The 18033-nt window shown below is 32.9% G+C and overlaps 6 protein-coding genes across 6 annotated transcripts; 4 read left to right on the top strand and 2 right to left on the bottom strand.

Annotated features, from left to right (window-relative positions):
• Positions 1-308: 308 nt before the first annotated feature.
• On the top strand, positions 309-1939 carry TVAGG3_0576980 (uncharacterized protein; the record flags this gene model as incomplete). The annotated part of the gene is made up of 1 exon (XM_001582124.1): positions 328-1155. One exon carries the CDS (start codon positions 328-330, stop codon positions 1153-1155), a length of 828 nt encoding a protein of 275 aa, XP_001582174.1.
• Positions 1940-2066: 127 nt separating this feature from the next.
• On the top strand, positions 2067-5298 carry TVAGG3_0576970 (WD repeat-containing protein family; the record flags this gene model as incomplete). Its single annotated transcript, XM_001582126.1, has 1 exon — positions 2263-5244. The coding sequence occupies one exon, from the start codon at positions 2263-2265 to the stop codon at positions 5242-5244; it is 2982 nt and encodes a 993-aa protein (XP_001582176.1).
• Positions 5299-6415: 1117 nt separating this feature from the next.
• TVAGG3_0576960 (protein phosphatase regulator protein) lies at positions 6416-8051 on the bottom strand (the record flags this gene model as incomplete). Its single annotated transcript, XM_001582127.1, has 1 exon — positions 6503-8032. One exon carries the CDS (start codon positions 8030-8032, stop codon positions 6503-6505), a length of 1530 nt encoding a protein of 509 aa, XP_001582177.1.
• Positions 8052-8693: 642 nt separating this feature from the next.
• TVAGG3_0576950 (A-type inclusion protein-related family) lies at positions 8694-11921 on the top strand (the record flags this gene model as incomplete). Its single annotated transcript, XM_001582128.2, has 1 exon — positions 8786-11854. The coding sequence occupies one exon, from the start codon at positions 8786-8788 to the stop codon at positions 11852-11854; it is 3069 nt and encodes a 1022-aa protein (XP_001582178.1).
• Positions 11922-12321: 400 nt separating this feature from the next.
• Positions 12322-14972, bottom strand: TVAGG3_0576940 (uncharacterized protein; the record flags this gene model as incomplete). Its single annotated transcript, XM_001582129.1, has 1 exon — positions 12379-14964. The coding sequence occupies one exon, from the start codon at positions 14962-14964 to the stop codon at positions 12379-12381; it is 2586 nt and encodes an 861-aa protein (XP_001582179.1).
• A 2535-nt stretch (positions 14973-17507) lies between these two features.
• TVAGG3_0576930 (uncharacterized protein) lies at positions 17508-17948 on the top strand (the record flags this gene model as incomplete). Its single annotated transcript, XM_001582130.1, has 1 exon — positions 17508-17948. One exon carries the CDS (start codon positions 17508-17510, stop codon positions 17946-17948), a length of 441 nt encoding a protein of 146 aa, XP_001582180.1.
• Between the last annotated feature and the right edge of the window lie 85 nt (positions 17949-18033).

Genomic DNA, 18033 nt, shown 5'->3' with positions numbered 1-18033 from the left:
AATTTCAAACAATAAAATTAAATTAATTAATCTTCGAATTCTATATGGATGAGTCTGGCATAATGCATTGGTTGAGAAAATATTAGGAAATAATTCTGAAAACAAATTTTAAATTTCGAATTTCCCAAAATCAATTAGATTCTTCCCAATAATGTTCCACTTCTCTAATCTAACTCTAAAATCATCATTGGTGACTAATTTTCATGATTTGAATTGCCAAATCTTACATGGTTTTCAATACTGAAAATTGAGAGAGCGGTTGAGATTGAATGATGATCCAAATGTTCTGAAAAAATTGAAAAAGTTACTGCGAAGTTATTCCATACAATGCTTGGTTTCTTATTGACTTCTCATGCACTTTCCAAAGTAATTGAAACTCCTGGATCATTTTCAGATCAAGTTCAGGCTAAACTTGAGTTAACATTCTCTTCTGTTGAAAACTACGATTCTATTGTTATTTTCCCAACACCAGAAAAGTTCACTGTCAATAAACAGACACTTAAACGCATTTACTACAATCCAGAAACATTAGTTATTGAATCAGATAATAATGTCTTAGATTATTCTTTAATTCGCCTCAAAAAGGGTTATTGCACTACATTAGATTTTATTCTCAACAAATATGAGAATGAAAGTGTACCTATATCCTTCAATGCATATGATTACAAGTCAAAACATATATGCATTGTTTTCGCAAATTCCCATGAAACGAAATCTGTTGTTTATGGAAACAACGATAAACTTAGTGGCAAGATTTATGCATATGATAACTATATCCTCGATGGAACTTCATATCGTGAATTGAAGAAGAACACTGACCTTGAATTAACTTATACAACATTCATGATTGACTACATAACCGAGAATATTAGTTTCAATAGTTTTGGTATCAATAAGGGAAAGAAAGAAACTTATTTAGATAGATATTATATTATAGATTTTGAAACTGTACTCAGGGGATATCTCGTTTTACCTGAAATCAAAGACTTCAAGTATGGTATGTACGATATCAATGTTAATGGCTCATATGCCTTAGTTGTTTCAGCAAGATCTTACATGTTTATTCTTAAATACGAGAATTATTCTATTGATGCATTCTCCGGCACATATCAACATAAAGTTCCTTATAATGTAAATCATGATATCGTTGCATGATCATTTGTTGATGATTCTTATTTCAGAATTAAGGGAAATGACAATATAAAGTTCTTAATTGCAAAGAATTCGACTGAAATGAAGTGCAAAGAAATAATTACAATGTTCGGTTCAATAAGTTACAAGCTTGATGGAGGAAAACAAGCACAATACTGTGTTTTCGCTGTAACTAATGATGGAAATATCAAAGTTGAAGATAATAAGGTCTCAACATACTATGATGCTAATGGAAATAAATTGGCAGAGAAGAAGGATCAATATGAGAACTTTGTCTCTGTTTATGTTAACAATCAGGACAAGAAATCAAGTATCACGTTTGAAGTTGGTGGATCTACAAAATCTCCATATGTTATTCGTGATACAAGACTATATAACAAATATAACGCTTTCAGGATCTCAAACACAGGTGGCGATATCTTAAACTATGAAGAGAGAGACGAAACTACAGGTCTCACAGTAATAATGATTATTATCTATGTCGTCATCGGCATTGTCTCATTGATTATTATTGTCGTCGTCGCTTGCTTAATCAAGAAATTCGCCTGCAAGAAGAAAAATTCCTTTAAGGATGGCACTGGTGAAGCACTAATCTAAATAAACAGAAATTTTCATATAAAGTTAACTTTTTAGATTCTCATAATTCGATTTCATTATGAATATCAATTTGAAATTCGCTTTGATATTTATTCTTTCGGATTTCTCAAGAATTTCAATCATGAAATTTTGAAGTGAATTATATTCGTTAAAGTAGACATATAGCTAATTCTTTAAAATTTTGAAAAATAAAATTATTGAAGTATAATTATGGGAAACTTTGGTATAAATGAGGGAGGGAAATGCATCTATTTAATGAAGATGTACATGTACATGTTCTATGCTTTCATAATTTTAGTATTTGATTTGAAAATATACTAAATCTTAAGGTATATTTATCCAAACATGCTTTCTTCAAAGAAGATATCGCGTGCGTGAAAAAGCGAGAGATAATGAAAAAGGGGAATTGAAATCTTTCAGGTCTTATAATTCATTTCCAATTTTTGTCAGAAAAATGTAAAATATACGTTTTTCCATATTTTATTCAAAAATAGTCAACAAAATTCTCTTGTAATGTTTGATTCTCTTCATGAAACTCCGCAAGATACTCATATTTGGAAACAACCACCGCGTGATGCTATTTCAAGAATAGATAGAAAACGATTACAAAGAAAGAATGCTGTGAAGCAAAGATTTTTGACAAAATTAAGAACAAAATTTGAGGATGCAGATCTTGATAAAGTGGGTAGCATCACTCTACAACAATGGAAAAGATCAGGTATTCAATCTGTTATTCAAGATGGCCATATTTCTGCTGAAGATTTCGAACTTTTATTCAAAAAAATTGATGCAAATAAAGAAGGACGTATCACATGGAATCGACTTGTTCAATATCTCGTAAAAGATGCGTCAATTGTACAAGGATCTACAACTAACGAAGCAGCGCACTTTATTGATAAAATTAAAACTCCACAGCCAGGTAGAACGCATGTGCATCGTGATATGATATCGACAATACTTATTAGTTCCAGGACAAATAAATATATAACAATTAGTACAGATTCCGTAAGATTATGGAAAATAAATGATTTAACATTTACAAGAATGATAAACGAAGGCGTAAAATACATTACAGGCACCATTTTCGATACTTACCAAGTTCTCGCTCTAGCAACAAGTCAAAGACGTCTCATTTTTTATGATTTACAAACATTTACGAAATTACCAATCACAATTGACGCAAGTCCATCAGGAAATGCGATTAAATTGATGACAATAGAAGAAGCAAATGCTGCTTTAAACAATATCGATAACGCTTTACCTCCATTATACAATATGCCAACAACTATACATGTTTCCGACATCGAATTAGTTACAGACTGCGCCACTTTCTTTGTTGGTGATGACAGAGGTATAATTGAAGTGTTTAATCTATCAGCGCCAAAGAGAAGATCAGGAACAGATTTTAAATGCACAAAAATGGCAAAATTATCATTCCATAATGACAGTATCACACAGATAGCTACAATAAAGCACAGATCCTGCTTTGCTTCATCGAGTATTGATGGTTCCCTCCATCTTTGGAGCTACGACAATTTTAATAACAGTTTTAACATCATACAGTCACTTATTTCAGAAGAACCAATGATGAGATTTGTTTATAGCGAGCGCCAGAGAATGATCGCTACAATAGGAGTCTCAAGAGATGCTTACATTTGGAGTGCCGAATCATCAAGAAAAATTTTCAAGCTTGGAGGCCATTACAATGTACTTGCGCATTTGATTGAATATAATACGACATCTGGGGATAACTATATCCTTACAATTACGAACAAAAAAGAATTTAAATTATGGGATGCCCAAAACTATCGATTAGTAAGGGCTTTCCAGGACCAATCTTTCTTGTCACCTGAGAACAGATATAGTGCTGTCATTTTCGATGATAGAAGAAAAGTTTTATTAGTTGCAGCAAATTCTCTCAACATGTGGGGCGAAGAGGTCTCTTATTCCATCGAAAACGAGAGTATTGCAACCCATAATCGCCAGATTATTGGCTGTTTCTATTCTCCTGAGTTCAGAGACATAGTTACTGTAGATACAGCTTGTTGTATCAAAGTTCATTCAGCGGAAAAAGGAAAACTGAATGCTATACAGATAACTAATCACAAAGAAAGCAGCGATATCTCAGCCGCTTGTTTGGATTTATCTGGTCGGAGATTATTTACCTCATCTTACGAAAATACGTTAAGTTTATGGAACTATAACTCAGGTGGATTACTCGAAGAGATGAAACTCGATGGAAATTTGCTAATTTCGACAATGATCACCGGAGTTGTCGATGGAAAGGACATTTTGGCAAGAGCAGGATGGGACAGAGAAGTTTTCATGTATATAGAAGTCGAAAAAGGTAAATTTGAACTCACAAGAAGGTTCAAAGGTCATAATGATGATATTTCATGTTTGGCCATCTTCAAAAACGGTATTGTTAGTGGTACATTCTCAGGAGAACTTGTTTGCTTCCATGCGGTTCTCAATAAAGTCATGGCCAAAAAAGATCTCGATAGCGGAATTGAGACAATTTGTTTGGTCGAAGACCAATTTGTTTTTGTTGGTGACAGTGACGGTTATTTGTCAATTTTTACGATACCAAATTTGACACAAGTTGATAGTTTCTTCTGCCAAGACTTAACAGTCAGTGTTTCTTTGACTGCGATCACTTACGACAGCAAGACAAAGTTCCTTTACACAGCTGATGAATTGGGATATTTCAAGAAATGGTCAGTGATTATTGAAGGTGAAGACAAAGTCAGATTAGAAAAAGAAGGTTTCTATAGATTGCACAGAGATGAAATCAGTTCAATCACTGTCATTGAAAACAACTTTGTCGTTACATGTGGAATTGATAATTGCGCAAGATTGTGGTCACCTGATTTCGAATTTGTCGGAACTTTTGTTGATGATTCTCATTGGGACATCAACGATAAAAGTACATGGATTATACAAAAACCATTCGAAATCGAAGCGAAGCATATAAAGAGAATTAAACCAAACATGTCAATGAGATTCCAACCATTTAATCTTGTTGATCCAAACCAGCAAAAAATGATGATGGTTGAAAACAACGAAACACAAGAAGAAGAACAAAACAATGATACAAATAAACAAGAAAAAACAAAAACAGAAAATGAAGAAGAGAAACAATTGGACGCATTCGAAGCTCTTAAACAAATGGAAGAGTTCATAAACATGGAAAGATATCATCCAAAGGCTCGTTTGAACCAAGATGTGGAGAATCCACCGCCACCGCCGCCAAAGAAACTTCCAGAACTTGCACCTCTGTCAAGAGAAAGAGAGTTAACAAGCCAGATCAAGCAGTTGCAGCAGGGAATGTCTGCTACAATTTCTTATACAAAGAAAGAGAAAAAGATAACAATTCCGATGATTCCAAGCGAAACAAGTTTGAAGAGATCTGTGAAGATGCCAATTCCTATGTCAATATCACCTCTCAAAAGAAAAATACCAAGACAAACTGCATCTGCACCTCCTTTATTCTAATTTTAATTTTTTTAGATTTTAATTTTTGTTATTTAATAAATACTTTAAAATGTTTGTTTGCTTTTGATTAACTATCAATACACTGTTTCATAATAAATGCAGACTTACGACGAGCATGGTCTATTTTCAAATATTTTAGATAATTTATTAAAAGTTATGAGAAGGATCTAATTAATAGTGCATGTGCAGATTTTATGGGCTATGAGATAGTTTTTGGAATAGCTCGACCTATATTAATTCACTCAAAAATTCACATTCTCAGTTTTAGCTGCGATTCTTATGATTCTGCAAAAACAATCATTACTGCACATATTTATAAGTGCATGGAGGCTTCATTCTTATATTTATTTTTCAATAGTTTACGAGAGATTTTAGGTAATAGGCCTCGAATTATATTACGATCACGGGATTGTTACTGCAAAATATCAAGGATATTACTATTTGCGGATTTTCGAGCACAATCATAGCATTAACCGGTGTTTTTCGGACGAAAAAGATGCGCTTGATGCTGATGTTGCTGGGAAATATTCCATCCTTTCACATCTTAACGAAAGAAGGTTTATAACAGAAGATGGGTTCTACCATTTTATCCTTGAGTACCCTCAAAAAAATATATTCAACTCTTGGAAGCAGCTTGTTAATCCATACTTTGACACAGATCGAAATGTATCAAAAAATGCATACGGTTATAACTATACAGATATTCAAGCTGATGTTTCCACCGATCAGTATTCGCATTTTGGAGGTCTTGTTAAAGATCCTTACAAACATGCTTTACTTGATGGACAGCCTCAACATAAAGATTGGTGCTTTGCAATTGGAATGTATTGCAATCCTGATTTAGCTGGAACTTATTTAAATAATGGAATTCCCGGGTTTTGCGGTTATGAGCCAAGAGTTAGACTTTTTGCTAGAATCAATTCATGCGGGATAAAAAATTCACATCATATTTGTTATTTTTCCCAAATGTTTGGATTGTTTATCTCATCATTCTATGTATTTGTATTAGTATGATATATATTTTATTTCATTGTTATCTACAAACTAATAAAAATGTGATAAAAATTTTTTTTCCGAAAACCACAAAATAACGCAAAATGCTTTGTTATCATAAGCATTAATACTTATTCATTTATTTGGAATTTCATTTATATTTAGTAATTTTTTATTTGATAAAATTATAATTTTTTCATTGGAAAGAAGAAACATAATTTTCATATGAAATAAAAAAACAAACAAAAATTATTTATTCTTATTATCATGTGTTATCATTATAATCTGAATAACCGAAATATGCGACCATATCAGCCTGAACAGAAGCTTCATCAATAGTATTATCATTCTTGATGGCTTTACTTGCGACTTTCTGCCAAAGAATTTTCTTTTTCTCTTTCTTTGTTCCTTCAACCATTGTTTTCTGTTTAAATTCATTTGCACTTGCTTTGAAAGCAACTGGATCCAATTCCATCAATATATTCATTACCTGTAGAGCAATGAGCTGTACATTCTTGTGCCAATGTTCTCTAGCAACTCTAAACAATGTTGGGAATATCATTGACATCAGTTCATTTGGATTTTCTGTGATTGCGTTTTTAATTCTTTCGTTTTTCAGAAAATTCAAAGCTTTTTCAGCTAATGTCATCGAAGGACTCTCCGCAGCAAATGTTATACACTCTAGAAGACTTCCCATGACTGTCCTCAAATCAGCAGGAAGCATTTCTTCAATTACTTGGCCAACTTCGTCAATAAAAAGTTCACTTTTCTGATCTAATGTCAATGGCCAATGTGTGACCAAAAACTTAAGAAGTGTTGGACATAATCTTGCGTCTTTTCGTACCATTAACAAGACACATCTGACAAGTTGTCCGTGATACGCCTTCAGACCACTTAAAAGGTGTAAGGGTAAAATTACCCTTTCGAAAGATTGAATCTGAGCTGGAGCCAAAGGTGGCAATGTTTGGGAGTTAAAGAGGTAATAAAGTTCAAGCAAGTGTCCTGTAGCGTTGAAAGAGACTCCTTCTGGAACTCCGGAAAGAATTGATGTTGTAATGAAACGAAGTAAAGGACGCTGAGGAGGAACCTTGTTGAAAATGGCGGCTATAACAGCCTTAGCTTGGGAACTTTCGCGTTCATCTGGAAATTCAAGAACAGCGAACAATTGAGAAATAAATTTTGGAGATAACTGGTATTGGAGAATTCTTTGGTCAATATTCGCTTCTAGGAACTTCAAGAATAGTATATAGATTAAGTTAAGATGTGGCCAAGCAGAATCTTCAAATGTAATATCATCTGACATAAGAACTGCACGGGGAATGTTAGGCATCGGACGAAAGACATTAGTAGCGAACATTTCAATAACTGATGCATGACATTCTCTTGTTAAACGAGGAATTATCTTAGAATTCGAGTAAACATCGATTAATTCGTTTAATGTTACTCTTTTTGTTTCTTTACTAACAACATCTGTATTTGGATCAGAAAAGTCACAAATTCTCATACATTGTTTTACTTTTTGATACGTTAATTGAGGAATTTCGCCATTTGGAGCTGTCGAAAGTGAAGGTAATGGAATTAAATCACCAGCTTGGCCATGTCTAAAAGAAACGACTTGAAATGGTGGCATAGGAAGATCTGAAATTGGTTGTTTATCAGCATCTAAATCAATTTGACTTGGACTTTGATCAACTGGAGGAATCTGTGGTTTCTTTTGTTGTTGTGGTGCTAATATCTTACTTCGAGACGGGATTGAAAGACTTCCACTCTTTGTTCTTCCCGGTTTAGTAAGCATAGTTTTTGATGGCCCCTAGATATTTTTATTAGACCCATTTAAATATACGTTTTTTTGATTTATTATTGTTCCGTGTATAGACAGAATTATTTTCAATTATTCCTTGTTTACGGATTTATTTATGAATATTGAAAAGTTATAAATTTAGTATGTATTGTTGAATATTTGTATCACTTATGATATAAGAAAATTAATGATTATGGTAATATAAAATGTTATATTAATATTCTGCAAATTATTTAATCAATTGAGTGGAATGAAAACTGTCATGAAAAACTTTTCTACTTGCCTTCAAAATCTTAGATACCAAAACCAAGGCTATGAGAACTTGATCTGACTGTCAATTTTTAACAAAAACATAAAGAAGACAATTGTTCAGCGTCATTTATTATTTTTTGCTTATATGTGGCATGCTGGTAAACATGTCTTGTTTCATGAAACGAAATTAAATTTGAATAAAACAAAATCTTGAATTAACTTGAGGTGTTATATGTTTTTGCCCATTCTATTACCTATGCAGTATATACAAGCTATCAAATAGGCAGATTTTTGGTCATCAACTTTGATAAAAAAATTGAGAACTGAAAAGTCCAAAATTGAAAGATTGGATACGATTTCATTTTTCATATGAAAATAGATATTATTAGAAAACTTCGATTTGGAGGTCTCAATTTTTCAAATTGAAGTGAAAATTTGTTTACATCTTCTATTGTCGTAATTTATATTTTTGTAAAAAATAAAGTTTACAAAATAATGAGCGACATTGAGCAAGAATCTAACACCGACGGAGAGGAGCAAACTATTTCCCCACGCGAGGCAGAATTACAAGAGCAAATAGAAACTCTTAAACAAGAAAAGCTAGATCTTAACGCTCAAATTGAGCAGATCAAAGGCTTCATGGACAAATATAAGCAGTTATCGACCGAAAACCACAATATATTGACAGAAAATGGTAAACTTAAACGCGACATCGATGATCTACAGCACAGACTCCAACTTAGTTCCGAAACGAACAAAGATCTCGAGAACCAATTGAAGCTTGAAAAAGAGCACCACGACCAAATACGCAGTGCAGAATATGCAACCATGACAGAGCATGTTCAAACCACAAAACAGAATTTTCAGAATAAAATTGATCAACTCCAGAAAGAACTTGAAGCCGCCAAACAGCAGTTATCAAGTAAAGATGTCGAAACCAAGTTACTTAAATCCAAAAATGATCGTCTTATTCAATCAAGTTCGAGATATTTTGCCGAAAAATTTACTAACGTTGACAATCTCATTGAGAAATTCGAGAACGGCCCAGACATGAGATCAATGCAACGCCAGGCTCAGCAGACTCCTTCATCACCTTCAGGCCTCAAATCTCCAGCAGCTTCATTAAATAATGACAACCAAGTCCAGGCATTAAAGCAGAAAAACGCAATGCTCAAGGACAAAATCTACGATCTCCAGGACCAGATTGCAAATCTAAAGGATCAACTGAAAAAATCCAACCAAGAAAACAAACGTGAAGTCAATAAATTACAAGCTGAGTTAGATGCAGCGAATCAGGAGAACGCAATGACCAAGGAAAACCATGAACACGAGGTAAACGATTTGATTAATCAGCTCAAAAACCTCAAAGCTGAAATGAAAGAGAAAGAGAAGGAGCAAAAGAAGGAAAATGATGAAGATGATATAGTTGTCGTTGGAACTCGTGACGTAAACCCAGAAGAAGAGAAAAATAGCGAAGATGAATTGAAGGAACAGCACGAAAAGATCCAAGAAATACAAGAAAGACATCTCCAAGAAATTACTTACCTTCAAAAGGAGGTCAGAGAAAAGCTTAACGCTGCTGAAGAAAAAATCCAAGAATTAGAAGCCGAAAAAGCAGCTTTAATGCAAGAATTAAAGGAAGCAACAGATAATTTAGAGGATTCTAAGTCAATAATCAACGCTTTACAGGCAAAAATTGACTCATTAAACTTATTAAACGAAAATTACTCACAACAAATCGGAAAACTTAGGGAAATCCTTCTTAAGAAGCAAGAAATGCAGAACCAGGAAGAAGAAGAGAAGCCAGAGAACCAAGCAGAACAAGAAATGAACAAATTAATCGAACAACTCGAGCAAAAAGTCAATGAACTAAGCCAAGAATTATCAGAAGCGCAGTTAAAGAACTCAGAACTCGTTAATGAAGGCAACGAACTTAAAGGAGAAAACTTAGATTTGAAACATAAACTTGAAGATGCCGAAGACAAGGTCAAAGAGCTTGAAGCGGAAGCCAAGTACAGAGACATGAAGCAACAAACAGTCCAAGAGACCCAAATTCCTCCTTCCGGATGGCAATTCTCTTCATTCCCAGATGAATTACAAATTGTCATCGACAAAATTGCTCACAATGATGCTCTTCAAGATGCTTCCAAAGTCCAGGCCATTTACAGGCAAATCAATGACTACTTTACCAAGGAAATCGAAAAACGTGACGAAAAAGCATCGAAAGCCAACAAAGATCTCAGTGATTTAAAGGAAAAGATCTCGCCAATCATCGTAGATATCTCTATTGCGCTCTTACAAACAGCTTCCACGTTGGATCAAGTCATTGAAGACCAAGGAGCCAAGTTATTAGACGCAATCAAGAGATTATCCAAAGAAAACGACCGACTTTCAACAGAAAACAACAAGATGCAAGGTGTTATTGAAGGTATTGGTGACGTTTTCGAGATTGAACCTGAATCAAACGATGAATTAGTAAATCAAGTTGCACAATTCAAGCAATACATTGAAGTTCTTGCAGATAAGTTGCAGAAGACACAAGAGAAGGTCAAGAACATGAAGGTTCAACGTCAAAACGAGATCGCAGAGAGTGAACAAAAATATGATGAACTCGAACAAGAGAATACAAAACTTTTAGACCAGACGGACATTTTGAAAGCACAATTAGATCAAACTAAATCACAGCTGAACAAGACACAACAACAATACAACGAAATGACACAACACTTGTCGGCAGAAATCTCAGAACGCGACATCACTCTTGATGACAAAGTTGAAGAAGAACGTACACAGATCATTACAAACATGAAGAGCAAATTCGAAGACGAAAAGTCACAAATGAACGAAGAAATCAAGAACCTTAAATCCAAACAAGTTGAATTACAGAGTGAAGCCAACAAATTGAACCGAACAATTTCTGAACTTACAGCTGAAAACGATAAACTTAAATCGGAAATCACAAATCAACAGAAAGAATTTGATACTTATAAATCAACAACAGAAGAACGTTTTGATAAAGAGAAGAACGAAATGAAGAACCATTACGACGCAACAATCAAAGCTCTTGGACAACGATGCAGCGAACTTAGTGAAGATATTGCTAATTTTGCAGAAGAATTAACACAAAGCGAAGTTAAATATAACAAACTTCAAAAAGAAAAACAGACATTGATTGAAGATAAACGTAAACTGAACGAAGAGAAGAAACGTATTCAATCATCAGTCGAACGTGAGAAAATGCTTGCAGAAGCCCTTGCAAAGACTAAAATCATTGAAGAACAAGCAAGTTCTAATGAAAAGCTTCTTCTTCAGAAGATGAAATTCGAGGATGAAAAGAAGAAGTTGATGAACTATTTCGCAGATAAGTTTAGGAACTTCTTCTCTCCAATGAAACCAATAGATGACCATGAATATAGATTTGGTGTTGAAAAGGCCTTTGACGAATATAAGAAACTTCTGGCAGCAGACGAGAAAATTAGGAAGTTGTTGAATGCAAAACAAGGACAAACAACTCCTGATGCTGTAGCCCAAATTATTGTTAACAATGACATTAAACTTCAATAAACTATTTTATTCATTTATTTAATCTTAACTAACAATTTTTTTAATACTTTCTTTTGAATAAATTGATTCATACACCATTTAACTCTTTCTGACTTTCTGTCAAGTAGATTGAACAGTCAACATAAAATTTTCCCACAAAATTAATTTATGACATGAAGTCCTAATTATTAATTTAGATCTTCAAAACATCCAAATATTGCATTTCTTTTGTCAATAAAATTTTGTTGTCAGAAAGTGGTATGTTCTCCCATATGGATAAAGTATTTGAACATGACTCCCAAAAACTAGGTGAATATATTATAAAACTGTGTTTGTTTTCTATCTCAAAAACTTTCGGTATTTGAAAATTGAAATTTGTATACAAAAAGAACTGAGATTTAACATGTCTAATTTTGCCCTATTTGTTCACCAACATTCTTTATCAAACATAAGCTAAAAAAGTATTATTAAATAAAATATAAAGTTGTTTAAAAACGCGATTTTTTTTATAAATTAAATGTAGTATTTTTTGATTGATAATTAAATTAAGTATACGAGCTACTAGAGCTTGATGAACCTCCACGGTTACCACCTCTTGATGGAGGAACACCTGCGAATCCTCTGTTGGAAGCCAATCCTCTCTGAGAAGCCATTCCGCGTTGTGTGGATGGTCTTTGAGAAGCCAAACCTCTCTGAGATGCCATACCATGCTGAGAAAGTCTTGGAGCTTCTTCGGAGAATGATGATGAATCGGAGTCTTTCTCCTTCTTCTTTTCTTCCTCTTTCTTCTTCTTTGAGTCAGCCTTGCTTGAGTATGAGTAAGAACCAGATGATGTGTCCTTAGACATTCTGTTGCCCCATGAAAGTTTGAAGAAAACAGCGAATAACATAGAAATAACATATGCAATTAATGCGAACAAGCCGAGCATTGCTGCCGAACCAATGTAATTAGCTGATTTCTCGTAAACGCTCTCTCTCATATCCGAATACTGTTCTGCAAGTTTTGCACAAGATTGGGTTGTGATTTGTTTAGAAGCGCTATCGAATTTGTACCATGCAGTACCATTTTGGACGTTCGGCTGAATATAAGTTCTGTTTAAATTGTAAAGATCAACCAAAGTATTATGTACTTTGTTCATGTTTTGGGCGAAGAATTTTCTGATAGTACTTGAAATTGAGTTATCTGCTTGGTAAAAAGCATGGACATTTTTCACATAGTAGTAAAGAGCTTTATAATCTTCTTTTGATGAAATTGTCCTGAAGAATGCATTTGATTCGATTGTGTTTACAGCAGTCTTAGTTGCTTCGTCTGATACATTATCTTTGCACGAAGTAATTTGAGCCTTAACTTCCGCAACATCTTTTCCATTAATACTGCATTGAGCTTTTACTTTTTCATAAGTATCTTTAAGGTCGACGAATGGAGAAGATGTATAAGTAAATACAGCTGTAAGAACTTTCGTGTATTCGAAGTTATTGCCATCCTTTGGTTCGAGTTCACCAAATGTATCATCGAGAGCTGAAATCTGTTTAGTCTGTGGTGGAGATCTTGGTTGGTATGAAGCATTGTATCTAGGATTATTAACAGTTCCTACATAGAAAGGAATAGCACCGTTATTGACAGTAAGAAGTTTTTTGTCGATGATTTCTGTTATCAATTGTCCGATTTGATCTGTATAATTAGAATAATGTATGTAACTAGAAATGAAACCTGGGAAAGATTCTTCTGTTTGAGTTTCAAGGTAATTGAAGGATTCAATGATAGAATCATATGGACAAACAAAGATATTATAATATGCAAATTGGTTTTTGTCTGATGCGTTTTTGTCTGAAAATGAATTATTGAGGTGATCATCGGATGATATATAGAAGTTTGTTGTTCCGAATGATGCACCAATGCCGAAACATAAAATCATGAATCCAATGCCACAAATAAATGCTGCAATAGCAATATTCATCTTTGGAGCAAGAACGAAAACAATGATCATGACAAGACCACCAATTGCAAGGACAGCACCGATAATGGAAACAATAAGGAATGTCTTTGTACCACCATCGTATGATTTCATGTGGTTTCCGAATGAATCTGTGTCTTTGTTGTCTGTTACTTTGAAGGCGTCAACAAAAGCAGAAAATTCTTCGTCAACCCAATTTTTCATGGCTGGAACACCACGGGAATTAAGAACCAAAATTGAATCTGTAAGACTCTTAACGTAACCTTTGAGTTTCTGATGCATCGTGATGTATTCGTTTAAGGAGTTCTGTAAAAAAATTAAATCATTAGTTCTTGAGCAAACACCATCCAAGTACATCTGGTCGGTTTCCTTTCTGTCTGTCAGAGGCTGTAATAAATCACTATAATTAAGTTGTTCGTATCCGTAAATCGAGTTTACAAGATTTGGTCCGTTTTGAATGCCATTTGTATTTGCTTCGAATTGCTGTTTAAATGCGTTGTATGCTTCGTCTAAGGCTTTTAAGTTGTCAGTATATGATTTTAATGCAAGTGTTTTTTCCAACGAAATATTGGGGAGCTCAGCTCTTGCTGTATCGGCGCGATTGAGATCAGTTTCAAAATTGTTCATCCATTGATAGATGTTCCTTGTATTATCGGAACTTCCAATTGTCTCGATTCCTGACGCAAAACTTGTTTGAACGGTAGTAAGGTGCTGATAGATATTGCTCATAGGAGAACCTGATGCTGACTGATCCATTGAGACCTTATCGGCGCTTGCAACAACTACTAGGATAATGCAACTGATAACTAAAATGGTTGTAAGGAACATGAAAACAAGGGCAAGGATGCAGATGCATTTACTCTTGCCGGATCGTTTGTCATTAAAGCAATAATAGGATATAAATCCGAAGATGCTGCAAACTAAGAAAATTACTGCGGCAATAACGAAAAATGTGAATCCATCAGCAAGAAAACCTAAGTGATAGTTATCAAGCCATTGATAGTTGTGGTAATATCCTGGTTTAAAAGGCCAATCATTTGTTCCAACATATAAACCTGATTTCCAACTAAAAGTCTTCTTTGTTCCATCGAGCATATTCTGCCCAAACTTGAAAACAGATGGAATGTCATAATTTTTTACGATTGAACGGGTTAAGGATAATAATAAAAGTAGCATCAAATCAGAAATTGATGAAAAATCATAAAAAACCGATTTTGATTAGGAAAAAAATATTTTAAAATACAAAAAGCGATATATAGTATTCTTTCTTTAAAAATTTTGGATTGTGAAGTTTTAATTTTTGAGAAGCTATTCAAAATGTTATAGTTTTACATATGATAAAAATATAAACGAGTAAAATGTGCGCACAATTTTTGATATCAAATTTTGCGTTAAAGATTTCTTGAAAAATTTATGACCATTTTATATGGTTTAAAGAGAAGGCTTCGTCATTATTATGTTTGAAAAAAGGACTCTTTGAAAGAAGCGACGATTAAGTATTGATAAAAAATATAAAATGCATAATTTTTATAGCACAGGATCATTTTTATGCTCGGAATTGAATAAGACCAATGAATATATGTAATCTGCATGTTCATCCGTATAGCCTTTAAATAACGCAAAAAGTTATCGAGAGTTTTTGGAGAAAAAGTAATTGCTTCTACGATCGGAATTGATTCTGAAATCTTGTGAGCAATTTTTGGCACTTTTTAGATCTGAATCTTAATGGTATATAATGACACTATATATCTTAAAAATGTTAACTAAGGAAGTCAATTTGGAAAATTTTTTTCACTTTAGGAGAATATAATTTTCCATTTGGAAAATTTTAAAAGTGAGACGCGCAGGATTCGAACTTTTTTAAAAGTTGATTTAAATGAATTTTAGTGTGGAATATAAGGATAATATCATATTTAAAATAAGAATATACTAGTTTAGGTGGTATTAATTTTTTCGATAAATTTGAGAGTATGTACGTTTAGTGCATGAAAAGTGTCAATTCGCTCAGCGAAAGCTGAGCTAGCTTCGTTCTCGAAAGAATAAGGAAGGAGTGAAGGAGAATGATACAGAAGTTGACACATTCATATCATTTCAACAAATTTTGATCAAATTGAAATTCAATAAAATTCAATTCAATTCATATCCTTCAGTCAGTACATTGATATCCTTCTGCATCACAATGATAACTCGGGCATCAATAGTTCTACAACTAACTCAGAAAAAACAAGATTATTACTTCCTGCTTACAGCTTTTAAAAAGTTTCGATGATAAAAATCACTCTACTCTCGTTTATCGACATATGGTGATAGTAGGTAAACATATTCTTATCGATATTAATAAAAATATTTGTACGAAAATCTTATCCAATTAGAGAGTTATTCATAAAGTATATGATAATTATAATTACTTTATCTTTGTTTTATCTTTGAATAAACAATTTAATTTAAATTGCATAATATTTTTTGGTTGAAAGACAGGAAACTTAGTTGAGTTTGTATTATTTTTATCGTTTAATTCATCGTATCAGTGAGTGATCCAGATATTTAAGATATTTAGAAAAAAATTATTAATTTGATTAACAAATTTTAATCAAAATAGCAAAAATCTATTTGATAGCTGTAAACAAACAATAATTTTTATTTCAAGCAAAATCACTTATTTTCATCTAAACGTATAAAATTGTCAATTTTATGAAAATAAATTGAAAATCTCATGAAATGTAAAGGAGAGTAATATTTTTCAATTTTCTTTTTTTCTTTGTCTCAAATATTTTCTGTTGGGAATTTTCTTGTTATCAAAAAATAATTTTAATATTTGTTTATTTCATTACATACAATAAAATTTTAAAAACTCTATTTCTTCTCAAGAAAATTTTTCCTTCATATGAAGAAACATTTTGTTCTCCATTTGATACTGAGTCTAAATCTCGATTTTTGAATTTTCTTCTTTCCAAATTTCTTTTTTCCAAATTAGAAGTTTAATTCAAATTTTCAATAGTTTATATATTTTCTCAAACCGTCTCAGATTTTCTCACTTTTTAGGGATTTTCTCTCAAAATATACAAAAATAGTAATATCAATACATGTGTCTAATATACTTTAAACCCATCGTGACAAAATTCAAAAACGAAGAGTTCTTCTCTCCAAATTTTTTTCAAAATCAAAAAAATGAGATAAAAAAGTACGTTTGGAAAATTCATTTTTAGCATTTTAGGAATTTTCTCACTTTTCTTCCAAATTGACATCCTTATGTTAACTCTTAAACTTTCAATAGAAAATTGATCGAAAAATAAAAAGCATATAAATCCTCATATCATAAGAGATGCTCGAGGTATATAGAATCAAATTTCATCATTAACTTAATATGACTTATCAATGCCGGAAAAAATAGATAAACTCATTTAAATACAACAATATTTAATATTTACTGGTGTAAGTATAAATTCTGATGATGATGCGGTAAATTTAGCTCTTGTTTTTGCAGGTATGTTTTGCAAAATTCAACATGAATGAACTAATAGGTTTGCTTAATAACTTTTTAACGAAAACCTCACAAGAACATGAAGGTTCAACGTTAAAACGAGATCGCAGAGAGTGAACAAAAATATGATGAACTCGAACAAGAGAATACAAAACTTTTAGACCAGACGGACATTTTGAAAGCACAATTAGATCAAACTAAATCACAGCTGAACAAGACACAACAACAATACAACGAAATGACACAACACTTGTCAGCAGAAATCTCAGAACGCGACATCACTCTTGATGACAAAGTTGAAGAAGAACGTACACAGATCATTACAAACATGAAGAGCAAATTCGAAGACGAAAAGTCACAAATGAACGAAGAAATCAAGAACCTTAAATCCAAACAAGTTGAATTACAGAGTGAAGCCAACAAATTGAACCGAACAATTTCGGAACTTACAGCTGAAAACGATAAACTTAAATCGGAAATCACAAATCAACAGAAAGAATTTGATACTTATAAATCAACAACAGAAGAACGTTTTGATAAAGAGAAGAACGAAATGAAGAACCATTACGACGCAACAATCAAAGCTCTTGGACAACGATGCAGCGAACTTAGTGAAGATATTGCTAATTTTGCAGAAGAATTAACACAAAGCGAAGTTAAATATTTAAATATTGACTGAATGAAGAGAAAAAACAGTTGAGGGTGAAAAAAAGTTTGCTGAATCAATTGCAAAGACTAAATTCATTGAAGAATATCAGTCTTTG

The sequence above is a fragment of the Trichomonas vaginalis genome, chromosome II (genome assembly GCF_026262505.1).
Source record: "Trichomonas vaginalis G3 chromosome II, whole genome shotgun sequence".
Taxonomy (NCBI): domain Eukaryota; phylum Parabasalia; order Trichomonadida; family Trichomonadidae; genus Trichomonas; species Trichomonas vaginalis.
The sequence above is the reverse complement of the archived record's forward strand: the minus strand, read 5'-3'. Positions and strand labels throughout refer to the sequence as shown.